Here is a 27083-nt window from a genome sequence, read left to right on the forward strand (position 1 = left end):
CCAGGCTGGAACAAGGAGCCTCCTGTTCCCGGCAGGGGAAGGAGGGGAGAGGGCCGTGCTCGGTGCTGCAGCGGGGAGGCTCTGTGGGGGAGGGATGGGGCAGCCAGGCAGGGGACGGGGCAGAGCCCCACCCCGGCCCTTTTGCCCCGCTACTGCTGACGCTCCTAGTTTCAGGATCAATTGAGTCCGTTGTGTCCCCACCCCGTCTCCTCCTGCCCTCCAGCAAAGATGCTGGAAATAAACACGTCCGTGGGGAGGCCAGCAGCCCGCTCTGCCCGGAGGCAGCATCCCAGCCCGCGGGATGGTGGCTTCCAGCCCGGTGACCCCCGGGCTCCTGCATCCCTGCCCCGGGGCTGCTCCTCGTGCGGCGCTGGGATGCTCCGGGTGTCCCACGCCCCCTGGGGACATCGCCGTGTCTCCCGTCCCCCCGCAGCGAGGTCGGGCCAGCGGCAGGAGGGTGCCGGTGGCCCCGCGGTGCCATCGTGTGCGGGCGGGCAGCGCTGGGTGGCCCTGCCCCCTGCCCCCTGCCCCCTGCCCCCTTCCCTGCCGTTGTTCGGGCCGAGCTCCCCGCGCTCCCGGCACGCGTGGAAGTCATTCGGGAGAGGCCGTGGGGACCCGGGCTGCAAACCGCTCCCGCGGCAGCGCTGGCCGGGCGGGAGCTGCCCGCAGCCTGCTCCTCCTGCTCCTGCCCGGGGGCGGGGGGCAAAGGCTGCCCGGGCTGACGCGGGGCTTTCCCAGCCCTCCGGAGACGGAAATGGGGTGGTACCCAGCCCTCTGCCCTGGGCATCCCCCGGCGTGCAGCCCTGGGGGAGGGGAGTGCCCTGTCCCACCGCGGAGCCTGCTCAGCCCTGGGGCTCCCCCCTGCCTCTTTCCCTTCCCCTTGGAATTGCTTTCTCCCAGGTGCGGGTCTCTTGCTGCAATGGCTTCCCACTGCCAGAGGGCAGGGCTGCATGGGATATTGGCAAGCAGTTCCTGGCTGGGAGGGTGTGAGGCCCTGGCACAGGTGCCCAGAGCAGCTGGGGCTGCCCCTGGATCCCTGGCAGTGCCCAGGGCCAGGCTGGACACTGGGGCTGGGAGCAGCCTGGGGCACTGGGAGGTGTCCCTGCCATGGCAGGGGTGGGATGAGATGCTCTTGAAGGTCTCTTCCATTCCAAACCCTTCTGGGATCTTGAGGGCCGAGGAGTGCCCAGGCACAGGAGCTCCTCAGCTTCCATCCAGGCCTCTGGCATCCCATCCCTGTGCAGGGACAGCCCTTGGCACCGATGGAGCTTCCTTCCACCCACTGCCTCCCCTCACACCTCGGGAGGTGTCTCCCTGTCCCGGGGTGGCCATTCCCTTCCTCCTCCCTGCTGAACGGGCTGCGAGCTGGAGCACTCCTGCGAGCTGGAGCACTCCGTGCTGTCGGGGGGGGGACTCCCGTCCTCGGCCCCTCCGGGCTCTCTGCACACCGCGGGGAGGTCCCGGCCCTGCCCTGGAGCAGGAGGGGAGGAGAGGGGAGAGGAGGATCAGGCTGCCCAAGGTGGTTTGGGGTGTGCCGCAGGTGCCAAGGGCACTTCCCTGCCCTGCTCCCTTTTCCCCTTCTTTTCCCTTTTCCCCCCTCTTTTCCCCGTTTCCCTTTTTCCCCCTTTTCCTTTTCCCCCTTCTTTTCCCTTTTCCCCCTTTCCCCCCTTCTTTTCCATTTTCCCCCTTTTCCCCCTCTTTTCCCCCTCTTTTCCCCCTTTCCTTTTTCCCCTTCTTTTCCCCTTTTCCCTTTCCCTGTGCCGGGTGTGGCTGCACTGAGCAAACCCTGCCAGGTTTGCTGTGAACCAGCCCAAGCCCTGTCCCTGCCTGCAGGGCCTGCTGCCCTCATTCCTGACTCCCAGGGATGCTTTTCCAGAGAGCAGCAGGCAGAGCCAGAGGCTCGTCCATGGGTGCTGCCGCCGGTGCTGGCCGAGTGCTGAATCCCCTGGCCGTGCTCCTCCAGGCTCGGCGCTGGCACCCGCCTGCCTGGGGAGGCCCTGGCACGGCCCAGCTGCTCCAGCAGCTGCAAATCCCATCATCAACTCCTCCACGGAGCATCTCCTGGTAACCTCCATCCCTCACGTGTCCTCCCCGTCACATCCGGGCTCTGGGAGCTTCCACAGGGGCTCGGGACGTGTGGGAGCTGTCTCAGCAGATGGAGCCGAGCTCTGGGACTTGGCTTGGGTGATTTCCTGGGGAACTTGGTGCTCCCTGAGCCACTCTCCTGGAGCAGGAGCTTCCCAGCAGGGATGGAGGCAGCCTGGATGAGCAGGATGGCCGGGAGCTGTGGGGAAATGGGGAAGAGCAGCTCAACCCCCTTGGCCCTCTGCAAAGAGCCTTGGGGTTTTTCCCATCAATGGAGTGAAAAATAAATCCAGACTCGAGCTGGACCTGGAGGGTCCCTGGGCCAGCCACGGGCTGGGGCCTGGCCAGGGCAGAGTCATCCCAGCTGCAATTCCATCATTCCAGCCCCTGTGGGACTGGCTGTGCTGGGATGTCCTGGACGGGGGCCCCCACCTGCACCTGCAGCCAGGGCTGAGAGAAGGTGCTGCCTGCAGCCTCGGCAAGGACTGGGGCGCTCTGTCCGTGGGGGCTGGAGGAAGGAGATGGGGGAGCAAGAGGAGCCTGGCAAGGGGCTGGAGCCCAGGACGATGCTGGAACCTGTGAGGGCTGCTGGGACCCAGGAGGATGCTGGAGCCTGGGAGGTGGTGGAGCCCAGGATGATGATGCTGGATCTTGGGATGTGCTGGAGCCCAGGATGATGATGCTGGAGCCTGGCGTGATGCTGGAGCCTTGAATGATGCTGGAGCTTGGAATGTGCTGGGGTGATGCTGAAGCGTGGGATTACATCGGAGCCTGGGATGATGCTGATGTTTGGGATGTTGCTGGAGCTTGGAATGTGCTGGAGCCCAGGACAGTGCTGGAGCACAGGATTGTGCTGCAGTTTGGGATGATGCTGGAGCCTGAGACAATGGCAGAGCCCGGGATGATGCTGGAGCCTGGGATGGTATTGGAACCTGGCGTGATGCTGGAGTTGGGAATGTCCTGGAATCCAGGATGATGCTGGAGTTAGGAATCCTGGAATCCAGGATGATGCTGGACCTTGGGATGATGCTGACACCTGATAAATTGCTTCAGCCCAGGCTGATATTGGAACCTGGGGTGATGCTGGAGCCCTGGAGGATGCTGGGCCTTGGAATGATGCTGGAACCAGGGACGATATTGGAACCTGGGATGATGCTGGGAATGTTCTGGAATCCAGGATGATGCTGGAGTTGGGAATCCTGGAATCCAGGATGATGCTGGGCCTTGGAATGATGCTGGAGCCGAGGATGATATTGGAACTGGAAGATGCTGGAGCACAGGAAGGAGCTGATCCTGGATCGTTCCCAGTGCAGATCCGGGCAGGAGTGCTGGGGCCCAGCTCCCTGGCACGCCCGAGGCACGAGGAGCAGTGTTCAATCAGTGCAGTCACCTTGCCTGGCCTCAGAGCTGGTGCTGGACCCCTGCCTGGCACAAGTGCTGCCCACATTCCTCTTTCCCTATTTTTACTGCTGCTGATCCCTCCAGGAGCTGCGCTGGGCCCGTCCCAGCTGCAGCCAGGATCCATCCCCTGCTCCCCACTGTCCGTCCAGGAGCTCTCAGAGGAAACTGAGGCACGGGGAAGAGGAGAGCTTGTGGTGCATCCCCTCACGGGGAGGGGAAGCACGTCCCACCAGCAGCCGTTTGTTTTCCAGCCTTTGGCAGCCCGGGAGATGGGATGGGAGCTGCCAGTGCCGGGAGAACCCTGGACACGCACGTGTCCCTTTAAGACGGCAGCTGGGAAAGAGCATTTTGCCAGTAACGGCTCTCGAGTCGAGGCAGGGAGTAATTGCTGGGGAATTCTAAACCGGGAAGGAGCCGGCCGGGACTTGGGGAGGAGGAGGAGGAGGAGAGGGCTGCAGGGAGCGGGCGCTGGGGAGATCAGAGACGGGGAGAAAAAAAAAAGGGAGGGCAAGAGGCGGGGGAAAGGAGGGAAACGGCAAGAAAAATGTACAGACCATGTTTGGCCAGAGAGCGATGTTTGTACAAGATCATGTTCCAAAAATACCGCCTGTTCCCAGCGCCGCCGGAGGAGGGGATGGAGCCCCTGCCCGGCTGCCTGGCGGCTCCGCGGGGCCCCGGTCGGGCCGGGCACCGGGGCCCTGCCGCGGCCGCGGCCGGCCCGGGGGGCCTCGCCGGGAAGTGTCGGAGCCGGGGCCTCGCCTCCCTCTGCTCTGGGGCTGTTTTCTTAGGGCGCTGTGGCTGCTCGCCTTTTTTGGAGCTGGGCAGACGGGGCCGGGGGCGGAGCGGGGCTCAGCCAGCCCGGCTGCAGCTCCATCCCCGTTTCCCGGCTCCATCCCCATCCCCGGCTCCATCCCAATGCCCGGCTCCATCCCCATCCCGGTTCCATCCCAATCCCCGGCTCCATCCCCGTCCCGGCTCCATCCCAATGCCCGGCTCCATCCCCGTCCCGGTTCCATCCCAATCCCCGGCTCCATCCCCGTCCCGGTTCCATCCCAATCCCCGGCTCCATCCCCGTCCCGGTTCCATCCCCGTTTCCCGGCTCCATCCCCATCCCCGGCTCCATCCCCATCCCCGGCTCCATCCCCGTCCCGGCTCCATCCCCATCCCCGGCTCCATCCCCGTTTCCCGGCTCCATCCCGGCTCCATCCTCGTTCCCGGCTCCATCCTGACTCCATTCCCGGCTCCATCCCGGCTCCATCCTCGTTCCCGGCTCCATCCTGACTCCATTCCCGGCTCCATCCCGGCTCCATTCTCGTTCCCGGCTCCATCCTGACTCCATTCCCGGCTCCATCCCGGCTCCATCCTCGTTCCCGGCTCCATCCTGACTCCATTCCCGGCTCCATCCTCGTTCCCGGCTCCATCCTGACTCCATTCCCGGCTCCATCCCCGTTTTCCGGCTCCATCCCGGCTCTATCCCGGCTCCATCCCCGTTTTCCGGCTCCATCCCGGCTCTATCCCGGCTCCATTCCCGCATCCCGCCTGGCGGGAGCAGCACCTCGCTGTCCCCTGGAACTGAGCCCGGCCCCGCGGGGCTCCTCGGAGCACAGCCACCCCACGGGCAGTCTGAGCAGCTTTCTGGGATGCCCAGCCCTGGAGCTGCCTTTGGGGTGGATGTGCCGGAGCTGCACCCTGGGAGCACAAACCCCAGCGCTGGGGCAGCAGTGCTGGCACCCCAAAATGCTGCTCTGCACCCCGAAACGCTTTGTCCCGAGTTCAGGGTGAGGGTCCCCTGGGGCTGTCCGGCCGGGGCTCCCCCGGTCTCCCCCATACCCAGGGTGTGTGGTGGGGGGCTGGGCTGCAGAAGGAGCAACAGCACAGCCAGCTCCATAGGAATTAGGGAAATGGGATTTAACCTCTGTTTCATCCCAAGCCGTGAATCACCCGGCTCTGCCCCCTCCCTGTTGCGTTCCTTGTGTTCCAGCTGCAGAGTTGTGATGCCAAGAGCAGCCAGAGCCGGGGCCTGGTGGGGACAGCTCCTTCCTCTGTCCCCTTTCCCTCCAGAGCCGGGAAAACCACACCAGGCCCGTGGCCATGGCCAGGTGATGGGGGCCCGTGGGGCTGGCAGCCCCCTGGGCTCCCTGTGTGCCTCATGGGTGGGGACAGACTGAGGGGACCTCAGGGCCAGTCCAGGCCGTGGCCAGCAGGCAGGGCCATGCCTTCGGTGTCGCCAGCGCTGGGCACGGGTGTGGGGACACAGGGAAGGGCAGCACTTCGGGGCTCTGGCCCGTCCTGTCACACACAGCTGGGCCGAGCTGGACTGGATCCAAAGCCAGGTTTCCACTGAACTCCCTCCGAAGAGAGGGAATGAGTAAAACCACCGGCATCCTGGGGAAGCTGAGTCAGTGTTTCCTTTCTCTGCCCGCTATTCTGAGGTATTTTTAACGGCCCTCATCCGGTGCCCGGGGCGTTGGTGGTGATTTCCATCCCCCCCAGGGTGCACGTGGGTACCGACCCTCCCAGGGCTGAGGCCCCTTTCCCTGGATCAGCCTCTGCAGGGAGGCAGAGCCGCGGTGGGTGGAGCACACAGAGGCCCTGCTCAGGATGCTCCTGGCGCCGCTCCTCGTCCCGGGTCCCGTCCTGCTCTCCCTGGCTGCCTTTCCCTGGGGAAGCTGCCAGCAGAGTTGGGACTTGCTGCCTCATCCCCGAATGTCCTGTGAATGCTCTGTTATCCCTGCTGGCTGGGAATTCACGGAGATCACCTTCCCCGTGGCAGGGGCGCAGTGGGTGGAGCAGACGCAGGGAGGAGAGGCGGGGATGCCCCTGGAGCTGGGAGCAGAGGAAGGTTCTGGCACTGGGATCTTTGCTGACCCCGTTCCCTCCTTTCCCTGCAGGTGCCGGCACCTGCCCGGGCAGAGGTGGCTGTGACGGCCGAGGGCAAAGAGCTCGTGCTGGTGCTGGAGAGGAACCAGTGAGTGTCAGGGCTGGGACTGGGAGGGGACACTGGGGATCCCTGCCAGGGCCCCACCTGGACTGGCAGTGTTGTGGCCACCCTGTCCAGCAGGGGAAGGGACAGCCCGGTGTGGCTCCATTTGGGCTGAAATGCTCCTTTTGCCACCTTGGTCACCTCTTTCTGGGCTCCTTCCCTGGTTCAGTTTGGATGCAGGTGGCAGCAGCAGCACCTGTCCCCTGTGCCACTCACCCAGCCCTGGGACAAGGACAGAACTTGTGTCCATCTGCCCTGCCTCCTTGTCCCTCTGCCTGAGACCTCGTGGCATTCTACAGAATCCCAGAGTGCTTTGGGTTGGCAGGGACCTTGAAGATGCAGTGCCACCCCTGTCATGGGCAGGGACACCCATGGCAGGGACCTGCCATCCCCTGGGACCTGCTCCAGGCCCTGTTCAGCCTGGCCTTGGACACTTGCAGGGCCGGGGCAGCCCCCGTTCTCTGTCCCTTGGTGGGTTTGTGTCCCCGTGGTGAGCAGGGCACAGCTGACCCCTCTGCTTCTGCTGCTGCCTCTCCCCAGCAGCTGTGGGAGGCTGGTCCTGGCAGAATCCCGTTCCTGCTGCTGTTGGGGTCCAAACCCAGCCCCCACGGTGTCCCCCAGGGCCCCCAGTGGCAGCAGGGGAGCTTCTGGTGTGCAGGAAGGGGAACTGGGGGTCCCTCTGCACATTTGAGGGCTGTGGGCACTGGGGTTGGTGGTGGGGTTGAAAGCTGATGAGCAGAGCTTAGCCCTGGCTCTGGTGTGCTCCAGGCCACCCTGGAGTGTCCTCTGCTGCCCCTGGCTCAGCTCGGTGCCACTCTGCCCTGCTGGAGAGGGGGCAGGAGGGAGAGGGGCAGCCCGGGGGGCTCTGGGGGCTCTGGGGGCAGGAGGGTGAGCTCTGCGTGAGCTGGGGGATGGTGGCACAAAGGGGACCTGAGCACCCAGAGCAGTCCACAGCACCCAGGACTGGCTGCGGGGACAGCGTGGGGACACAGCGTGGGGACATCCAAACTGCTGCCTCAGCCCCGTGAGCCCCTGGGCCATTGAGGCCGGGCTAGACCTCAGATCTTTCTCCTGGCACTGGGGGATCTGCTCGGTCTCCAGGAGCATCCTGGGCGTGTTTCCTCGCCCTGTTTGGTGGAGAAGGCTCATCCTGCCCTCCCTTCCCCAGGGCCTCTGCCCTGCCTGGAGGGGACATTCCGTGCTCTGGGCTCAGCCTGGGATGTGGCCGGCTCAGCCATCCCAGCCCCGTTCCCTGGGCATGGCCGGGGGATTTGCCTTTCCCGTGTCCTCAGCCCACCTGTGCCGTCCCTGTCCCCACCCTGTCCCCGTGTCCCCGCGCTGGCCAGGCCCTTGCCTTGCCAGCCCCCACGTGTCCCTGGCAGGAGCCAGACTGAGCTGCTGTCTCCTGTCTGAGCTGTGACTGCAGTCCCTGGTGCCAGCACCCGCTCACAGGAGGCTGGGAAGCCACAGACGTGCCCACAGTGACATTTCTGGGGCCACGCTGGCTGCAAAGCAGAAAGCGAGAGGCGGGAGGGCTATTCTGGGAGCGCTGCTGTCTTCTCTCTTCTGCAGAATTTAACCTTTGGGACGGGGCCAAACCCCAAAACCGAGAGCTAAACTGAGCGCAGGGGAAACCTGGCCCTTTTGTCCTTCTCTGGGTGGCTGAGCCCCTGCAGGGGTGCTGTCCTTCCACGGGGCCCTGCCACCCCAGGGGTGCCCTGCCATCCCATGAGGACCTGCCATCCCCTGGGACCTGCCATCCCATGAGGACCTGCCATCCCCTGGGACCTGCCATCCCATGAGGACCTGCCATCCCATGGGACCTGCCATCCCCACGGGGCCCTGCCACCCCAGGGGTGCCCTGCCATCCCATGAGGACCTGCCATCCCCTGGGACCTGCCATCCCCACGGGGCCCTGCCATCCCCACGGGGCCCTGCTACCCCAGGGGTGCCCTGCCATCCCCTGGGGACTGCAGGCTTCCAGCAGATACCCATCACCCTGGGATCTGGGCAAGGCCACACAGATCTGGGCAATGCAGGAAAACCCATCTTTTTCGTCTTCTTTTTCGTCTTCTTTTTCATCTTCTTTTTCTTTTTCTTTTTCGTCTTCTTTTTCATCTTCTATTTCGTCTTCTTTTTCGTCTTCTTTTTCGTCTTCTTCATATTTTTTGCCTTTTTCTTCTTTTTCGTTTTCATCATCTTCATCGTCTCCTTCTCCTTCTCCTCTCTCTCCTGTCACCCCTGGGCTCACTCCAGCCTAACCCCCCAGCTCCCCACCCCACGTGCTCTCCAGCTGTCAGCTTGGTTCTGGCTCTTCCCTGCAGCAGGAAGGGATGGGATGGCATGGGATGGCATGGGATGGCATGGGATGGCATGGGATGGCATGGGATGGCATGGCATGGGTCGAGTCATGCCTGGACCAGCCCCGGGAGGAGGTGGCCATAGCTGGGGGAAGCTGAGGCAGAGGGTAAAGGCAGGGGTGCAGCTTCCTAAAAGCAGCCTGAGCTCTCTCACAGTCACCTCAATATTTTTGGGGTCCCCACGCCCCCTTTGTTGGATGTTGCCTCTGGAGCGTCCCCCTCGCTGTGCTGGGAGTGCAGTGATGTGTCCAGGGCAGTGTCAAAGACTCCAAACCTCCCAGGGCCCCAGCTGGGCTGGCCCCCAGCAGGATGCCCCTCCCTGGGGCTTTATCCCTGGGGCTTGGTCCCTGTGGAGAAGCTGTCACCCCCCTGGCTGTTTGTCACCCCCCTGGCTGTTTGTCACTGCTGGGACAAGGTGGTCCCCAGGGTCCCTGGGAGGGAGTGGGTGGGCAGCCGGACTGCCCCATCCCAGAGCAGCACCCCAGGGCAGTTTGGGCACCCCGGTTTTGGCACCCCGTCCTTGCCGAGGACGTTGGACTGTCCCTGCTGCCATCCCTGTCCCTGCTGGCCATGGGCAGCCTCTGGTTGGGGTCACAGCAGTGACAGGGGCTCAGGGGGTGTGTGGATGGCTCAGCTTGGTTCAGGGGGGCTCAGGGGATGTGCAGGTGGTTCAGGGGATGTGTGGATGGTTCAGGGGGCTCAGGGGATGTGTGGATGGTTCAGGGGGCTCAGGGGATGTGTGGATGGTTCAGGGGGCTCAGGGGATGTGTGGATGGTTCAGGGGGCTCAGGGGATGTGTGGGTGGTTCAGGGGGCTCAGGGGATGTGTGGATGGTTCAGGGGGCTCAGGGGATGTGTGGATGGTTCAGGGGGCTCAGGGGATGTGTGGGTGGCCCAGCCCGGTTCAGGGGGCTCAGGGGATGTGCGGGTGGCTCAGGGGGCTCAGGGGATGTGTGGATGGCTCAGGGGGCTCAGGGGATGTGTGGATGGTTCAGGGGGCTCAGGGGATGTGCGGGTGGTTCAGGGGGCTCAGGGGATGTGTGGATGGTTCAGGGGGCTCAGGGGATGTGTGGGTGGCCCAGCCCGGTTCAGGGGGCTCAGGGGATGTGTGGATGGTTCAGGGGGCTCAGGGGATGTGTGGATGGTTCAGGGGGCTCAGGGGATGTGTGGGTGGCCCAGCCCGGTTCAGGGGGCTCAGGAGATGTGTGGGTGGTTCAGGGGGCTCAGGGGATGTGTGGGTGTCTCAGGGGGCTCAGGGGATGTGTGGATGGTTCAGGGTGCTCAGGGGATGTGCGGGTGGTTCAGGGGGCTCAGGGGATGTGCGGATGGTTCAGGGGGCTCAGGGGATGTGCGGGTGGCTCAGGGGGCTCAGGGGATGTGTGGATGGTTCAGGGGGCTCAGGGGATGTGTGGGTGGCCCAGCCCGGTTCAGGGGGCTCAGGGGATGTGTGGATGGTTCAGGGGGCTCAGGGGATGTGTGGATGGTTCAGGGGGCTCAGGGGATGTGCGGGTGGCTCAGGGGGCTCAGGGGATGTGTGGATGGTTCAGGGGGCTCAGGGGATGTGCGGGTGGCTCAGGGGGCTCAGGGGATGTGTGGATGGTTCAGGGGGCTCAGGGGATGTGCGGGTGGTTCAGGGGGCTCAGGGGATGTGTGGATGGTTCAGGGGGCTCAGGGGATGTGTGGGTGGTTCAGGGGGCTCAGGGGATGTGCGAGTGGTTCAGGGGGCTCAGGGGATGTGTGGATGGTTCAGGGGGCTCAGGGGATGTGCGGGTGGCTCAGCCCGGCTCAGGGGATGTGCGGGTGGTTCAGGGGGCTCAGGGGATGTGTGGATGGTTCAGGGGGCTCAGGGGATGTGTGGGTGGCCCAGCCCGGTTCAGGGGGCTCAGGGGATGTGTGGATGGTTCAGGGGGCTCAGGGGATGTGCGGGTGGCCCAGCCCGGTTCAGGGGGCTCAGGGGATGTGTGGATGGTTCAGGGGGCTCAGGGGATGTGTGGGTGGTTCAGGGGGCTCAGGGGATGTGCAGGTGGTTCAGGGGGCTCAGGGGATGTGTGGATGGCTCAGGGGGCTCAGGGGGTGTGCGGGTGGTTCAGGGGGCTCAGGGGATGTGCGGGTGGTTCAGGGGGCTCAGGGGATGTGTGGATGGTTCAGGGGGCTCAGGGGATGTGCGGGTGGCCCAGCCCGGTTCAGGGGGCTCAGGGGATGTGTGGATGGTTCAGGGGGCTCAGGGGATGTGTGGGTGGTTCAGGGGGCTCAGGGGATGTGCGGATGGTTCAGGGGGCTCAGGGGATGTGTGGGTGGTTCAGGGGGCTCAGGGGATGTGCGGGTGGCTCAGCCCGGCTCAGGGGATGTGCGGGTGGCCCCGCCGGGCCCGGCTCAGCGGTTCGGTGCGTTGCTGTGCCGGGAGCCCTGGAGCAGCTGCCGGCTCCTGTCGCCGCTCTCCCCCGCAGGCTGCTGGCCCCGGGCTACACGGAGACGCACTACAGCGAGCAGGGACAGCCCGTGACGGAGACCCCCAACCACACGGTGGGTGCCGGGGCGCTCCCCTCCGCCTTTCGGGGTTTGGGCACTCGGGACGGAGCCGCACCGTCCCGGGGGCGGGGGACTTTCCCCGGCAGCTTCCCGGCGGCAGCGGGAACGCGGCGGCACTCGGCTCCTGCGGCTGCTGGCCCCGGGACAGCGCCTCGGCCCCAAAACACCGCACACCGGCCCCAAAACACCGCACACCGGCCCCAAAACACCGCACACCGGCCCCCATGGCCCCGCCGGCCTCCTCTCACCGTGCCAGCGCCGCGCCGGGCGCCGGGCGGTGTCCCGGGCTGACCCCGGCTCCTCCCGCTCCCGGTGCGGGGACACCGCTCGCCTGGCTGGGAAACGGAGAAGGAAACGGAGAAGGGAAGGGAGAAGGGAGATGGAATGGGGGAGATGGAATGGGGGAGATGGAATGGGGGAGATGGAATAGGGTGCTTTTCTGGGAGCAGCAGGCGGGTCCCAGCCCGCTCCCAGCCCGCTCAGGAAGGTCCCTTCCCTGTCTCTCTCCAGGAGCACTGTCACTACCACGGCCACGTCCGCGGCCACCGCCGCTCCTGGGTCGTACTCAGCACCTGCTCGGGAATACGGTATGGGGGACAGGGAATGGGGAATAGGGAATGGGGGAAGGAAAAGGGAATAGGGGAGCAGGGAATGGGGGAACAGGGAATGGGGAATGGGGAACAGGGAATGGGGAACGGGGAATGGGGGAAGGAAAAGGGAATGGGGGAACAGGGAATGGGGGAACGGGGAATGGGGGAATACAGAATGGGGGAACAGGGAATGGGGAATATGGAATGGGGGAACAGGGAATGGGGAAACAGAATGGGGGACAGGGAATGGGGGAATGGGGAATGGGGAACAGGGAATGAGGGAAAGAAAAGGGAATGGGGGAAGGAAGGAGTAGGGAATGGAGGAAGGAGCAGGGTATGGGGGGAATTGGGATTAGAGGAAGGCAGGGTCGGTGGGTTGTGGAGCTGACAAAAGGTGGGATGGATCCACTGCTCCCTCTCTCTGCAGGGATCCCCTTTGGGACCACCTGGAGCAGCACCAGTGCTCCTGCTAGCCGCACTCCAAATGGTTCATGGGACTGATTTTCCCATGGCTCCCATCTTGTCCTTTTCCCACCCTTCACCCAGCCCCAGGACTGGGCAGGCTGGGGCAGGGACCATATTTCTGGCAGCATGAGCTTATTCCCTGGAATTTTATCCCTGGGGGGCCAAGTCCCTGCACCCCAGAGCAGCTGTCCCAGACCGAGCTTTGCTCCGTGCTCTGAAGGGGGGAGGTTTTGCTGCCCAGGGTTTATTTGTCCCTGGGGCTGTTTGGGCAGAGATCTCCAGCTCTTGTCCCTGCTCCCAGCTCGGGTACGGACCAGGCTGATGTGCCACGGGTTTGTGGGGCCTCTGGGCTGGGGGAGCCCGGGCGGAAGCACCACGGGAGCCATCGGGGCTGTTCCCATTCCCAGGGGCCTCATAGTGCTGAGCAGCAACACCAGCTACTACCTGAGCCCCCTGGGGACCCCTGAGCCAGGCCTCCACCTCATCCAGCGAGCAGAGCACCTGCCCATGCCGGGAGGCACCTGTGGGCACGGCCAGGACCTGGGCAGCTCCATCGCTGGCATCGCCCAGCTCTTCCAGCCACAGCACCCACGGGTAAATCCTCACGGGTGAATCCTCGGGGGTGAATCCTCACGGGTGAATCCTCATGGGTGAATCCTCACGGGTGAATCCTCATGGATGAACCCACTTGGGTAACTCCTCAGAGGTAAATTCTCATGGGTAAATCCATGCAGGATCTGTCTGGGGACAGGCAGAGGGCTGGGAGGGGATCTTGGCACTGCTGACAGCTCCCATGTGCCCGGCAGCTGGGAAGGCAGGTGGGGTGGGAGCATCTGTGTGGGTGGCTTGCGTGGCTTGAGTTTGGGCAGGAGACCCCAGAGGATGCTTGGCTTGGGTCTTGGTGCTGCATCTTACGGTGTGGGATATGACGTGAGGTCATTTGGAGCCACCCACATGTTCTCTGTCACCTTGGGCCTCAGTTTCCCCTCTCAGCTGTCCCTCCTGAGCAGCTCTGTGGTGTCCGGAGGGTGCCCAGAGCCAAGGGCTGCCCCTCTTTGCTGAGCCCTGTGTCTGCCTGCAGGCCAGGAGGGATGCCTGGAGGACCATGAAGTACATGGAGCTCTTCATCGTTGCTGATCACACCCTGGTGAGTGCTGGGGGGCCAGAAAACCAGGGTCCCTCTCTGTCTTCACCCTGGATTTACCCCATGACCCTTCCCCATCCTCATCTCTCTCCAGTACAGGAACCAGAACCTCAACCTGGGCCACACCAAGCAGCGCATCATGGAGATCGCAAACTACGTGGACAAGGTGAGGGACCTGCCAGGCCCTTGTGTGGCCCTCAGGGACTGTCCCCATGTCACCAGGGCAAGGAATCACAGAATTATGGAATCGTTAAGGTCAGAAAGGGTCTTTAAGTCCTTCGAGTCCGATCGCTCCCCAGCACTGCCAAGGCCGCCACTGAGCCTGTCCCCAAGTGCCACATGCACGTGACTTTAAATCCCTTCAGGGATGGGGACTCCACCCCTCTCCTGGGCAGCTGTGCCAGGGCTTGGCCACCCATGAAGGAGTTCAGGAGTTCTCTGAGCACGTGGTGGGAAGGGCTTTGTCACCCGTGGGCCGAGCTCAGCAGGGAAGCGTTCGCTGGCCCCTGCCTGGGATCATCTTTGGCTAAGAAGGGACACACTGAGGTGTTGTCACTGAATGTCCTCGTCCACCCTGACTGGCTCCTGTGCCCACACCTGTGCCTGTGGAGCCCATCCTTGCAGGTGGATGTGGGTCGGGTGTGTTCTGGAGCCACACAGCCGGAGGGAAACCTGAAGAGCCACTGTCGCGCTGCGACACAAAATAACTGACACACGTACTCTGGGTGGAAAAGAGGGGAAAAGAGTAACAGGAGGGAACTTTGTTTTTGATCTTGTAATATATAGAATTCTAAAAGTGACAGTGGATTGGAGGATGAAATTGCTACTTCTCTAACTACACTGATTAAACTAACAGTTTATCAAATTTCTCTTCTCGCAAAGAGGAATGTAAAACAATTATTATTTACATGACAGTGTGTGAGAATTCTACTAGAAATATGTAAACACTAGAAGGTATAGAAAGCTCTCAGAAGAACTTTAAAACTTTCAACAGAACAGGGTGACAGCCCACCGGCGGTAACGCCACACCAGGGAGGGAGGGTGCCCAGGGAATCCCAGTGCCCACGCCCTCCACCTGTGCCCCCCTGCAGTTTTACAGGCTGCTGAACATCAAGGTGGCCCTGATCGGGCTGGAGGTGTGGACGGAGCGGGACCAGTGCGCGGTGAGCAGCGACGCCAACGCCACGCTCTGGGCCTTCCTGCAGTGGAAGAAGTCGCTGAGGGCGCGCAAGAAGCACGACAACGCCCAGCTGCTGACGTGGGTCCCTGGGCTGGGGACACCGGGCGGGGGCTCCCAGCTGGGGCTGGGCACTCCTGACCCCCCCAGTGCTGAAGTGGCCCCTGTTCTCCTGCCCGGGCAGAGGGAAGACCTTTGGGGGCACCACCATCGGAATGGCCCCGCTGGAGGGGATGTGCAGCACCGATAACTCCGGAGGGGTCAGCGTGGTAAGGGCGGCTGGGGGTCCCTGTGCCACCCCGGCCTGGTGGACTTCTCCTTGGGGTTGGAGGAGCAGCCCCTGAGGTTGGGCCAGCAGCCCCTGAGGCTGGGCGTGGGGTTGGGGTGCAGCCCGAAGGTGGGGGACGATGCTGGATGATGCTGTAGCTCCTGACCCCCTCAGGTGCTGGCACAGGGGGTGAGAAGGGGCTGCCAAAGATCTCCCACCCCCAGCTCCCCGCTGGCAGCAGTGCTGGGATCTCCTGTGCTGCTCCTGTCCCTCGTGCTGAGGAGCCCCTGCCTGTTCCCTGCTTCTGTTCTCTGGATTTCTGGGGTCATCTCTGCCCAGATAACTTCTCCTCCTCCTGATGGTGGCCCTGGGCATGATGGGCTGGTCACGGTGGCCTTGGTGACCCTTGATCCCTGGGAAGAGTGGTGGGGGGCACCCATGTTCCTGGGGCTTGGGATGTGTCCTGGGTTTTAAGCAGTTGGCTCCAGCCAAGAGCTTCCCACCAGTCCCACACGGGACTATCAGGAGACCAAACCCCCCTGCTGCCACGACCCTTCCTCCAACCCCTCCTGCCATGGCACCCAGCTGCATCCTGGGGCTGTGTGGTCCCTCCACGTGCCCAGCCCCACTCCCTGCTCTGGGTCAGCCCTGTCCCTCGCTGGTGGCTGTGGTGACACGTCCCTCCCTGGGCAGGACCACGCGGAGCAGCCCATCGGAGCCGCCGCCACCATGGCCCACGAGATCGGCCACAACTTCGGCATGGTCCACGACACCAAGGGCTGCTGCGTGGAGGCCACCCCGGAGCAGGGCGGCTGTGTCATGGCAGCAGCCACGGGGTGAGCGGTGCTGGCCCTGGGCTGTGTCCCCAGTGCCCTGGGAGTGTCCCCAAAGCCCCAGCGGGCTGTGGTGCTGTGTGCGGGTGGGAGCGGGCACGGAATGTTGTCACCTCTGCTCTGGGAACAGGTTGGGAGAGCTGGGAATGTTCCCCTGGAGAAGGGAAGGCTCCAGGCAGAGCTCAGAGCCCCTTGCAGGGCCTGGAGGGGCTCCAGGAGAGCTGGAGAGGGACTGGGGACAAGGGACAGAGGGACAGGACCCAGGGAATGGCTCCCACTGGGAAAGGGGAGATTGGGCTGGGATCTTGGCAAGGAATTCCTGGCTGGGAGGGTGGGGAGGGGCTGGGCTGGAATTCCCAGAGCAGCTGTGGCTGTCCCTGGATCCCTGGCAGTGTCCCAGGCCAGGTTGGACATTGGGGCTGGATCCAGCTGGGACAGTGGGAGGTGTCCCTGCCATGGCAGGGGTGGCACTGGGTGGGTTTCATAATCCGTGTGGTTGGTGCCAGTTTCCTTTCCAGAGTCCTTCCCCCTTTGGGTTTTCCACCTCCTGAGTTCACACTCATCCCAGATATGCCTGCCCTGAAGAAAAGCAGCCGGTTTTCCCCGTTGTTTGAACCCACCTGCTCTTCCAATTAGGAAGGAGCAGTGGGACCCCACTTGTGGTTTCAGGGCTGCCAGACCCTGGCGTTGATCCCACAGGATTTAACCTCTGCCTGGGCGGATTGTGGTGGGGAAAAGCACATTTCTGACTGTGTTCAGCCTGTCCCTGTTTGCACAGCCATGTATTGAATATATATAAATACATATAGGGTACCTTGGCTTGCTCAGCCTCCATGACCCACAGGCACTTACAGGTTTCCTTCAGCTCAAGAGATTTCAAAACCACTTTTATAAAATGTCCTCTGAGTCATCTTGAGAATGAGATGTCCTGATAGGAAAATATTTTTCAGCTTTAAGAGGAAATGAAACTGTTTCGAAGAAGGAGGAAGTGCTTCCTTCTTCTTCATAAACCACTGAAACCCCACAGAAGGTGAAATTAGAGAAGAATCTTGCTCAGAGGTTCTGTAGAAAATGAGTGTTTCTTCTGTCCCTCAGTTCCTTACTGAGTTCCTACACATTGTAGGCTATGACTTTTATTTTTTTCTGCTCTCTGGGTTCTTTTTGGTGTTTCTTTTCCATATTTCTCTAATTTTAAGTGATTCTCACCCATCTCAGCTGTGGGGTGTTTCAGTGGCGCAGGTGGTGTTTCCTGCTGTGGTTCAGTGAGAACAGGAAGGGGTTTGCTGTGGGCTGGGTGGGGAGCAGAGGGCCCTGCAGGTGTGGGGACCTGCCCTGTGGGTGGCTCGGGGGGCTCTGCGGTGTCCCAGGGCAGAGGTGACATCTGCAGCAGTGCTGAGCTGGCATCTGCGGGCTGGGGCTCGCACCTGGGGGGTGCCAGCCTCAGGAGGGGTGCAGGGGGGGTTGATGTCCCAGGGGTGATGGACAGAGGCTCTGCCTGCCCCCCATCCCGTTCCTGAGGATTTGGGGTTCACAACTGTCCCCTGGCTGTTGGTCTGGCTGTGCCAGCTGGGGTGGCAGATGTTCCTGGCCTCAGTGAACAGTGGGGAATCTGCTCTTGGGAGGGTTTGTGCCGGTTTGTCCGTGGCCTGAATTCCCAGTTCTCACTGATTTCCCACCTTCTCCCGGCCCTGCTCCCCCCTTCCCTGCGCTCCCGCTGTGTCCCACACAGGCACCCCTTCCCCCGCGTGTTCAGCTCTTGCAGCAAGAGGCAGCTGGAGAACTACTTCCAGAAGGGAGGGGGAATGTGCCTCTTCAACCTGCCCGACACCAAGGACCTGGTGGTGGCACGGAAATGCGGCAACGGCTTCCGGGAGGAGGGAGAGGACTGTGACTGCGGGGAGGTGGAGGTACAGGGGGTGCTCCTGGGACACGCAGGGACAGGGGGTGCTCCTGGGACACGCAGGGACAGGGGGTGCTCCTGAGAGGTGAGGGGCAGTGTGACCCTCCTGGGAGGTGAGGGACAGAGGGACGGACACTCCTGGGGGGTGAGGGACAGAGGGACACTCCTGGGAGGTGGAGGCACAGAGGGGTCCTCCTGCAGCCCACCTCAGCTGAGGGAATTCCTGCATAGGGCATTTCCAAGGGAAGCGTTTGCTGTCACCACAGGGATTCCATCCCAAGGGCTTTTCCCAGTCCCACCTTCCTGAGTCCATTTATCCCAGTCCCAACTTTCTCCTTGACTTCCCCCTGCCCTCTGTGCCTCAGTTTCCCCACTTGCAGGATGAGAAGGGCAGTGGTGGGCTGGGTGGAGAAGGGGCTGGGGCAGCGCTGGGGGGATGGAGCCGCTGCCCACGGAGCTGTCCTCTCCATGCAGGAATGCACCAACCCCTGCTGCAACGCTCACAACTGCACGCTCAAGGAGGGGGCCCAGTGTGCCCACGGCGACTGCTGCCACAGCTGCAAGGTGAGACCCCAGCCTGCCCACCCCGTGCCCATGGGATGAGATCCAGACCCGGCCCTGCTGTTCCCTTGGGGCTCCCGTGCTGTTTGTCCGTAAGGACACGCTCCCTGTGCCCGGTGAGCAGGGTTTGTGTGTAACCTCGTGTCTGCAGGAGAATCATGGAATGGGCTGGGCTGGAAGGGACCTCAAAGCCCACCCAGTGCCACCCTGCCATGGCAGGGACACCTCCCACTGTCCCAGGCTGCTCCAAGCCCAATGTCCATTCTGGCCTTGGGCACTGCCAGGGATCCAGGGGCAGCCCCAGCTGCTCTGGGCACCCTGTGCCAGGGCCTCACACCCTGCCTGGGAACAATTCCTAATTCCCAATATCCCATCCAGCCCTGCCCCATGGCAGTGGGAGCCATTCCCTGTGTCCTGTCCCTCCAGGCCCTTTTCCAAACCCCGTCTCCAGGAGAACTCCCTCTGGCAGCTTGGTGGCCGAGGTCCAGCTGAGGAGTGTGTCCCTGTACCCTGCCAGCCCCCAGAGCCTCCCAGGGACCTGCCAGATGTGGCAGCCGCCAGCTGTGCCAGGAGGCACCGCCAGTGCCGCCTGTCCCCAGTGTATGCCGATGTCCCGTGTCCCCCTGCAGCTGAAGGTGGCCGGGACCATGTGCCGGGAAGCCGCGGGCTCCTGCGACCTGCCGGAATTCTGCACGGGCGCCTCCCCGTACTGCCCGGCCAACGTGTACCTGCTGGACGGCTCCTCCTGCGCCCGCGGCGAGGCCTACTGCAGCAACGGCATGTGCATGACCCACCAGCAGCAGTGCGTGCAGCTCTGGGGGCCAGGTCAGTCCCGGCCCCGCCTGAACCCCTCCCCTCGCAGCACCAGCCTGGGGGTCCCCGGGGCCCTGCCCGTGGGGCTGGGGGTGCTGCATGGAGGCCCTGGCACAGGTGCCCAGAGCAGCTGGGGCTGCCCTGGACCCCCTGGATGTCCCAGGCCAGGCTGGACACTGGGCTTGGAGCAGCCTGGGACAGTGGGAGGTGTCCCTGCCATGGCAGGGGTAGCACCAAGTGGGTTTAAGGTCTCTTCCAACCCAAACCATTCTCTGACCAAAATCCTCCACAAGACTCCAGAAAAATGGGGATTTAATCCCTCCTGTCCCTGTCCTGGCACACACAGCAGCAGCTCTTGGGAGACCTTTCCACGGTGTTTTCTGCATAAGCATCCCCTGCTGCTCCTGCTCTCGGGGTCCCTGCATGGGCATCCCCTGCTGCTCCTGCCTGGGGCCCCTGCCTGCTGCCCGCCGTGCCCAGAGCTCTCCCTGTGTGCAGGAGCGTGGCCGGCGCCCGACGCCTGTTTCCAGGACGTGAACATGGCCGGGAACACCTACGGCAACTGCGGCAAGGACAGCCAGGGCCGCTACGTCAAGTGTGACAAGAGGTGGGCGCAGCGCTGGCGGTGTCCCCCGTGTCCCCTCCCGCACCCACGGCTGCTCCTGCCACCCCTGCCACGCCACGGGGAGGGCCCTGCCTCAGCCTCAGGCATCAGCCCTTGGGGCAGCCCTGTTTTGTACTGAGGAAGCCACCAGGTCCTCCCGGGCTCTGTCCCCATCGCTGCTGGGAGCTGGGACTGGGTGATCTCGAGGGGTTTTCCAGCCCAAGCCATCCTGTGATCCTGTTGTCCCACCACGAGCAGCTCCCAGCCCAGCCTGATGGGAAATCAAAGGCAGTGCCAGGCGGAGATGCTGTTCAGGGAGTGTGTGCTCTCCGGTGTTCCCAGTGATTCCAGGGATGTTAGAGCCTCTCCTCCCCTGGCTGTATCCCCCCATCGTTTCTGTGCTGTCCATGATTTACCTGCTGAGCCTCTCCAGCGTGGCCATAAAGGCAGTGGGAATGACCCCACGGGTGTGGGATGGTGGGGCTGGGGGGCCGCTGTCCCCCTGTCCCAGCTCCCCTCGGCCGTGCCCGCTGCAGGGATGCCATGTGTGGGAAGATCCAGTGCCAGAGCTCTGCCAAGAAGCCGCAGGGCACCAACACGGTGTCCATCGACACCACGATCCGCTTCAAGGGCCGCGAGGTCAAGTGCCGGGGCACCTTCGTCTACAGTGCCAAGGACGACCAGGAGGACCTGTCCGACCCCGGGCTGGTCCTGACGGGCACCAAGTGCGGAGATGGCATGGTGAGTGCCCCTTCCTGCCCTGGGCACCTTCTCTGGGCTCTGACCCAGCTCCAGGGTGTGCCCTGCGTCTCGGCCAGGCCCTGGGAGCGGTTCCTTCCCCACCTGCAGACGTTGTCTCGGTGACACCTCAGCTGCTGCCACCAGGTGTTTGTAGGCCACCAGGTTCTCCTCACCCGGGGCATTTGTGGGCATCACCAGGTGTGCAGTCGTGTTTAGGCCACCAAATTGTTCTCTGTGCCCTCCAAGCTTCTTCACCAAATCGGTTCAGAGTGGAGCAACCCCAGTGGGAATTGCCCCAGGATTTGATGGATGAGGCTTCCTCCTGTGAGAAGACTGCTTCCCAGAGGAAACAGGAGATCTCTGCCAGGAATCAACGTGACAAATCCAGTGCTAACTGGGCATTGGTCTCTGCAGCCCCTGCACCTCAAGGACTTTGGAGAGGGCCAGTTGAGCTGAGAAAGGGCAGAGGCTGGTGGAGGACAGGGAAGAGGGATGTGTTCCAGAGAGAGTTGGCTGTGGAGACGCAGCCTTCACCTGTTTGGCACTTTAACAGTGAAATTTTCTTTGGGAAGGCCAAAACAGTGACATTTTCATGAGGAAATATGGCCGGTTTTGAAATCCAGCATTGTTTATTTTGGCCAGTGCCTGGGTTTTAGGGCCAAATGGGAAATGGTTTCTCCAGGAGCTGGCAGGTGGGCTGGGAGTGGTGGTGGCTGGGCCCTGGATAGGGACTGGGAGTGGAATCCCTTGGCTGGAACCATGCAATTTCACCACCCCGCATTTTCCAACAGTCAAATCCTTTGGAGAACCCCCAGCAGTCCCCGCTCCCGGGTCCCTCTCTGACCGCAGCCCCTCGTGTCCCTCCCAGGTGTGCAAGGACCGCCGGTGCCAGAACGCGTCCCTGTTTGAGCTGGAGAAGTGCGTGTCCCGCTGCCACGGCCACGGGGTGAGCCGCTGCTGGCAAAGCAGGGATGAGGGGCAGGCTTGGAGTCAGACCAAACGTCTCCCGCGGGGATGGGCCCTGTGACCCAGGGCATTTGTGCCTTTCAGGCCTGTCCCGTGCCGCAGCTCCAGGTGGGGCTGGGCTGGGACCTTGGCTCACCCGTGTCCAAGTGAGAGGAAGAAGATTGTTTGTGGTGCAAGGACCATCTGCAAAACTTGGATCAGGGTCTGATTTGAGCTGGAGAGTGTTTGGAGCTCAGAGCAGCTGCCTGGTCCCCCTGAGAACCAAACAAGAGTTGGAAGGAGAACTGGGACGGCAGAAAGGCAGGGAAATTGTTCAGGGAGTGGGAGGAGACACCAAAGTTCTCAGTTCAGCTCTCCAAAGCTGAAAGGTTTCAGAGGTTTGAGCTCTGTGGAGTGCAGGGCTTTGTCAGATGAGGCAACAGGAACTGCTGTGGGAACTCCTGCTGGGTTATGGATGTGACAGATAAAACATCTGTCCTTTTGTGATTTACCCTTTTGTGACAGGTAAAACATCCACAGCTACCCTTTGTTCTGCCCAGCATGGTTAAGGCTCTCAGAGCTGGAGCTGGTCAGCCTGGAGACGAGAAGGTTCAGGAGAGATCTTCTGCACTAAAAGGGGCTTATAAAAAAGAGGGAGAGTGATTTTTACATGGGCAGATAGTGACAGGACATGGGGAATGGCTTCAAACTGAAAGAAGAGATGTAGATGGGATACTGGGCAGAAATTGTTCCCTGGCAGGGTGGGCAGGCCCTGGCACAGGTGCCCAGAGCAGCTGTGGCTGTCCCTGGATCCCTGGCAGTGTCCCAGGCCAGGTTGGACAGGGCTGGGAGCAGCCTGGGACAGTGGGAGGTGTCACTGCCATGGCAGGGGTGGCACTGGGTGGGCTCTGAGGTCCTTCCCACCCAAACCATTCCAGGATCCTGTGATGTCCAAGGGGGAGCATTGTCAGGGTGAAGATTTGTGTCACCATCTGTTCATTCCTGCCCTATGGACCATCATTGCCACACATCCCTGCTGGTGTCCAAGCCTCTCCTGTGTCCCCAGGTCTGCAACAGCAACAAGAACTGTCACTGTGAGCCCGGCTGGGCCCCCCCGTTCTGCGAGAAGCCGGGCCTGGGTGGCAGCGTGGACAGTGGCCCCGTGCAGAGCCACAGTGAGTCACAGCTTGTCCCCGGTGCCCTGAGGTGCCAAGGGAGGGTTGGGTGCTTCCAGAGGGGCTGCGTGGGGCCTCTCCAGGCAGCCCCACCGTCTGTGCCCAGCTCTGGCTGGTTGGTGGCCACCCATTGCCATCAGAGGCCACTGAGGGCCCGTTCCCTTCCTGGAGGTGGGAGCAGCAGGGATGTCTCCAGCTCGGCTGACCAGGAATGGGCAGATGGGGTCACCACGTCCATCGAGCCAGGCCAGAGGCCGGTGGCTGTCCCAGCCCCTCACGTGTCCCTGTGCTTCCCCTGCCAGACCACGAGTCCGTCGCGATCGCCCTCGTCGTCATCTTCCTGTTCCTGCTGCCCGCCCTGGTGCTGAGCATCTACTACTGGTACCGGCAGGAGAACTCCCTGCTCAGCAGGTGCATCGAGGAGACCAGGCTCAGGGGGGCCTGCAGGTGTGTGGGGCAAGCCCTCCTCTCCTGAGCACCCAGTGCAGTCTGGGACCTGCTTCACCCAGCCGGGCAGGGGCCGGAGAGCTGCACAGACCCTGCTCCGCAGTGAGACCTGCTCTGGGGTCTCAGCAGCTTTGTCCTGGAAACCCAAGGCTCTCAGCGGGTCCTGGAGCCCAGCACATGGATGGTCCTCCAAACAGGACAGTCCCAGGGAGGGGTGGAGGTGGCCTGGTGTCAAGGAGAATTCTCATTCCTTGAAGGTTGCCCATCGCAGACTGACCACCCCTGTCCCACACTGACCATCCCTGTCCCAGACTGACCACCCCTGTCCCACACTGACCACCCCTGTCCCAGACTGACCACCCCTGTCCCACACTGACCATCCCTATCCCAGACTGACCATCCCTGTCCCACACTGACCATCCCTGTCCCAGACTGACCACCCCTGTCCCAGACTGATCATCCCTATCCCAGACTGACCACCCCTGTCCCAGACTGATCATCCCTATCCCAGACTGACCATCCCTGTCCCACACTGACCATCCCTGTCCCACACTGACCATCCCTGTCCCAGATTGACCACCCCTGTCCCAGACTGACCATCCCTGTCCCACACTGACCACCCCTGTCCCAGACTGACCATCCCTGTCCCACACTGACCATCCCTGTCCCAGACTGACCATCCCTGTCCCACACTGACCATCCCTGTCCCACACTGACCATCCCTACCCCAGACTGACCATCCCTGTCCCACACTGACCATCCCTATCCCAGACTGACCATCCCTGTCCCACACTGACCATCGCTGTCCCACACTGACCATCCCTGTCCCACACTGACCATCCCTGTCCCACACTGACCATCCCTATCCCAGACTGACCATCCCTGTCCCAGACTGACCATCCCTGTCCCACACTGACCATCCCTGTCCCACACTGACCACCCCTGTCCCACACTGACCATCGCTGTCCCACACTAACCATCCCTGTCCCACACTGACCATCGCTGTCCCACACTGACCATCCCTGTCCCACACTGACCATCCCTGTCCCACACTGACCATCCCTGTCCCATACTGACCACCCCCGTCCCACACTGATCATCCCTGTCCCACACTGACCATCCCTGTCCCACACTGACCACCCCCGTCCCACACTGACCATCCCTGTCCCACACTGACCACCCCCGTCCCACACTGATCATCCCTGTCCCACACTGACCATCCCTGTCCCACACTGACCACCCCCGTCCCACACTGATCATCCCTGTCCCACACTGACCATCCCTGTCCCACACTGACCACCCCCGTCCCACACTGATCATCCCTGTCCCACACTGATCATCCCTGTCCCACACTGACCATCCCTATCCCACACTGACCATCGCTGTCCCAGACTGACCACCCCCGTCCCACACTGACCATCCCTGTCCCACACTGACCATCCCTGTCCCAGACTGACCACCCCTGTCCCAGACTGACCGTCCCTATCCCAGACTGACCATCGCTGTCCCACACTGACCATCCCTGTCCTAGACTGACCATCCCTGTCCCACACTGACCATCCCTGTCCCACACTGATCATCCCTGTCCCACACTGACCACCCCTGTCCCACACTGACCATCCCTGTCCCAGACTGACCACCCCCGTCCCACACTGACCACCCCTGTCCCAGACTGACCACCCCCGTCCCACACTTGACCGTCCCTATCCCAGACTGACCATCGCTGTCCCACACTGATCATCCCTATCCCAGACTGACCATCCCTGTCCCACACTGACCATCGCTGTCCCACGCTGACCATCGCTGTCCCACACTGATCATCCCTGTCCCACACTGACCACCCCTGTCCCACACTGATCATCCCTGTCCCACACTGACCACCCCTGTCCCACACTGACCACCCCTGTCCCACACTGACCATCCCTGTCCCACACTGACCACCCCTGTCCCACACTGATCATCCCTATCCCAGACTGACCATCCCTGTCCCACACTGACCACCCCTGTCCCACACTGATCATCCCTATCCCAGACTGACCATCCCTATCCTAGACTGACCATCCCTGTCCCACACTGACCATCCCTGTCCCACACTGACCACCCCTGTCCCACACTGACCATCCCTATCCCAGACTGACCATCCCTATCCCACACTGACCATCCCTGTCCCACACTGACCACCCCTTCTCCCCAGCAGAGAGGACTGGCTGTTAATGAGGAGTTAATTGAGACAGGGCACTGTTTATGAGGCAGCTGGTGCTCCCCTGGTTGCTTTATTTTGCCATGTCCCTGATTCCCGGCAGGAGCAAATCCATGGGTCGGAAGTCGAGCAGTGCCCATCCCAAAGCTGCTTTCACCCTGAGGAACATTTCAGCCTCCAGCCACCCCACTAAGGTCAGTGATAACTCGCTAAGGTTAGGGATAACTCAGCTGCCAGGTCTGATTCCCTGCTGGGATGTGAAGCCTGTGGATATCACATCTGCTCCCAGGCACTGGGCAAGCCCTGGTGCCCTGTGCTGGTCCTGCCTCATGTCTGCTCATCCCTCCTAAAACTGAGTTTGTTGAGCTCAAACTCCCCTGGTGATCACCAAGAGCCTCCACTGGGAAATTTCCCATATGGAAAAGGGATAGATGGGAGTGAGGGATGATCACAGCCCTGTGTTGAGGGAGGGTGGGTTGTGGTATTTTCTGATGATAATGAGCCCAAAATTCCAACAAAGTTGATCTTTGGCTTTGTAGTTTGATTCATGGTGTCCTGTTCTTCCCTCTCGGGTCATTGCTCTTGGCTCCTGCAGGTTTGGTTATTCCTTCATTTGGTTATTCCCTCATTTTCCAGTTATTTTATTTATCCTGTACCACACTTCAGTGAATTTTTAACTTTTAACCTGCATTGGTGCTTTTTGGGCACCAGGGCTGAATTTAGGTAGAATTCAGGTTTTTTGGATGTCTCCCATCTGCTGGAAATCTGGTGTGGATTCAGCAGAGCTGACCCTGCTCTGGGTCTCCAGCACCTTTCTCATGCCTGTGTGTTCCCATGGATCAGTGAGGAGCAAACACAGAACCAACAGAATCAGGAAGGCTGGGAATGCCCTCTAATGTCCATATCTAAGACCATCAAATCCAGCCATCAACGCTGCCAGGTTCACCACTGAACACGTTCAGCTTTTGGGTGGGATGGTGCGAGTGGTGGTCCCAGAAGGTGGTGCCAGTTGTCCTGCAGCTCCCTGGAGCCCAGGCCTGGAGGGGACATCTGCTGCTCAGCACCCAGGAGAAGGCAGCCCAAGGATGTTCCCCCAGCTGTGCTTTTCTCCTTCTCTCCCCGCAGCAGGGCCCACGGACCGCGTTCCTCCCCAAACCCGGCGCTGCCCCGCCCGGCTCTCAGCCCGTCAACGTCGTGCACCCCCTTCGCCCGGCTCCCCACTCCATCCCCCCCCGCCCCAGAGACCCCAAACCCGCCAGGCCCCCTCCCCCAGCCAGCAAATCTCCCCTGGTCCCCACCAAAGCCGGCGCCTCCCAGGCCAAGCTGCCTCCTCCGAGGAAACCTCTTCCCTGCAGCCCCGTGAGGAGCCCACAGGTGAGCTCTGCTGGCTCTGTCCCTCCGGACCCAGGGAGGCTCCTGGGCTCGGGCTGGGCTCTGCTGAGGAGCTGTCTCAGCCCCTGAGGCTGGACCTGTGCTAACATTGCAGGAAGCACGTCACATCTGAGGGTGTTTTAAGGTTTTTTGGGGTTTTTGGGGTTTTTTTTGGCGTTCTGTGCTTCGCAGCATCTCAGCTCTGCAGGGGGAGGGAGGTTTGTAGGGGCTCCCTGGATGTTCCTCTAAGGGCTTTGTCTGTGCCTGTGCCCTGTGTGATCCCAGGTGGTCCCAAAGCACCAACCCCCGCGCCGGCCGCTGCCGGGGAGTCCCCTCCTGGCCAAGGAGCTGCCCCCTGCCCACGGACAGACCCTGCTGGTCATGGTCCCTCCTACCAACCTCAGCGTGGCGGGCACGCGTGGCTCGAGCCACCCCACGAGGCCGTTCAAGTGAGCAGGGAGGAGCTGGGTGTCCCCAGAGCTGGGGTGCAGC

General features: G+C 62.2%; 1 protein-coding gene and 1 long non-coding RNA gene across 2 annotated transcripts in view; both read left to right on the forward strand.

The window, feature by feature from the left end:
- Positions 1–27083, forward strand: part of LOC137473298 (uncharacterized) — a 179070-nt gene that overhangs the window by 38780 nt on the left and 113207 nt on the right. The window lies entirely within an intron of this gene.
- The window catches only part of ADAM33 (ADAM metallopeptidase domain 33), a 33171-nt gene that overhangs the window by 4922 nt on the left and 1166 nt on the right, over positions 1–27083 (forward strand). Inside the window, exons 3-22 of the mRNA XM_068189171.1 lie at positions 6378–6454; positions 11276–11351; positions 11868–11944; positions 12820–13006; positions 13494–13559; positions 13651–13722; positions 14648–14814; positions 14918–15002; positions 15695–15837; positions 17564–17741; positions 18209–18298; positions 18925–19120; positions 19607–19715; positions 20249–20453; positions 21322–21399; positions 22465–22573; positions 22876–23020; positions 25324–25414; positions 26349–26594; positions 26877–27040. Coding sequence (XP_068045272.1) covers positions 6378–6454; positions 11276–11351; positions 11868–11944; positions 12820–13006; positions 13494–13559; positions 13651–13722; positions 14648–14814; positions 14918–15002; positions 15695–15837; positions 17564–17741; positions 18209–18298; positions 18925–19120; positions 19607–19715; positions 20249–20453; positions 21322–21399; positions 22465–22573; positions 22876–23020; positions 25324–25414; positions 26349–26594; positions 26877–27040 — 2561 coding nt within the window. The remainder of the gene's footprint in view (positions 1–6377; positions 6455–11275; positions 11352–11867; positions 11945–12819; positions 13007–13493; positions 13560–13650; positions 13723–14647; positions 14815–14917; positions 15003–15694; positions 15838–17563; positions 17742–18208; positions 18299–18924; positions 19121–19606; positions 19716–20248; positions 20454–21321; positions 21400–22464; positions 22574–22875; positions 23021–25323; positions 25415–26348; positions 26595–26876; positions 27041–27083) is intronic.

The sequence above is a fragment of the Anomalospiza imberbis genome, chromosome 4, assembly GCF_031753505.1.
Source record: "Anomalospiza imberbis isolate Cuckoo-Finch-1a 21T00152 chromosome 4, ASM3175350v1, whole genome shotgun sequence".
NCBI classification, from domain to species: domain Eukaryota; kingdom Metazoa; phylum Chordata; class Aves; order Passeriformes; family Viduidae; genus Anomalospiza; species Anomalospiza imberbis.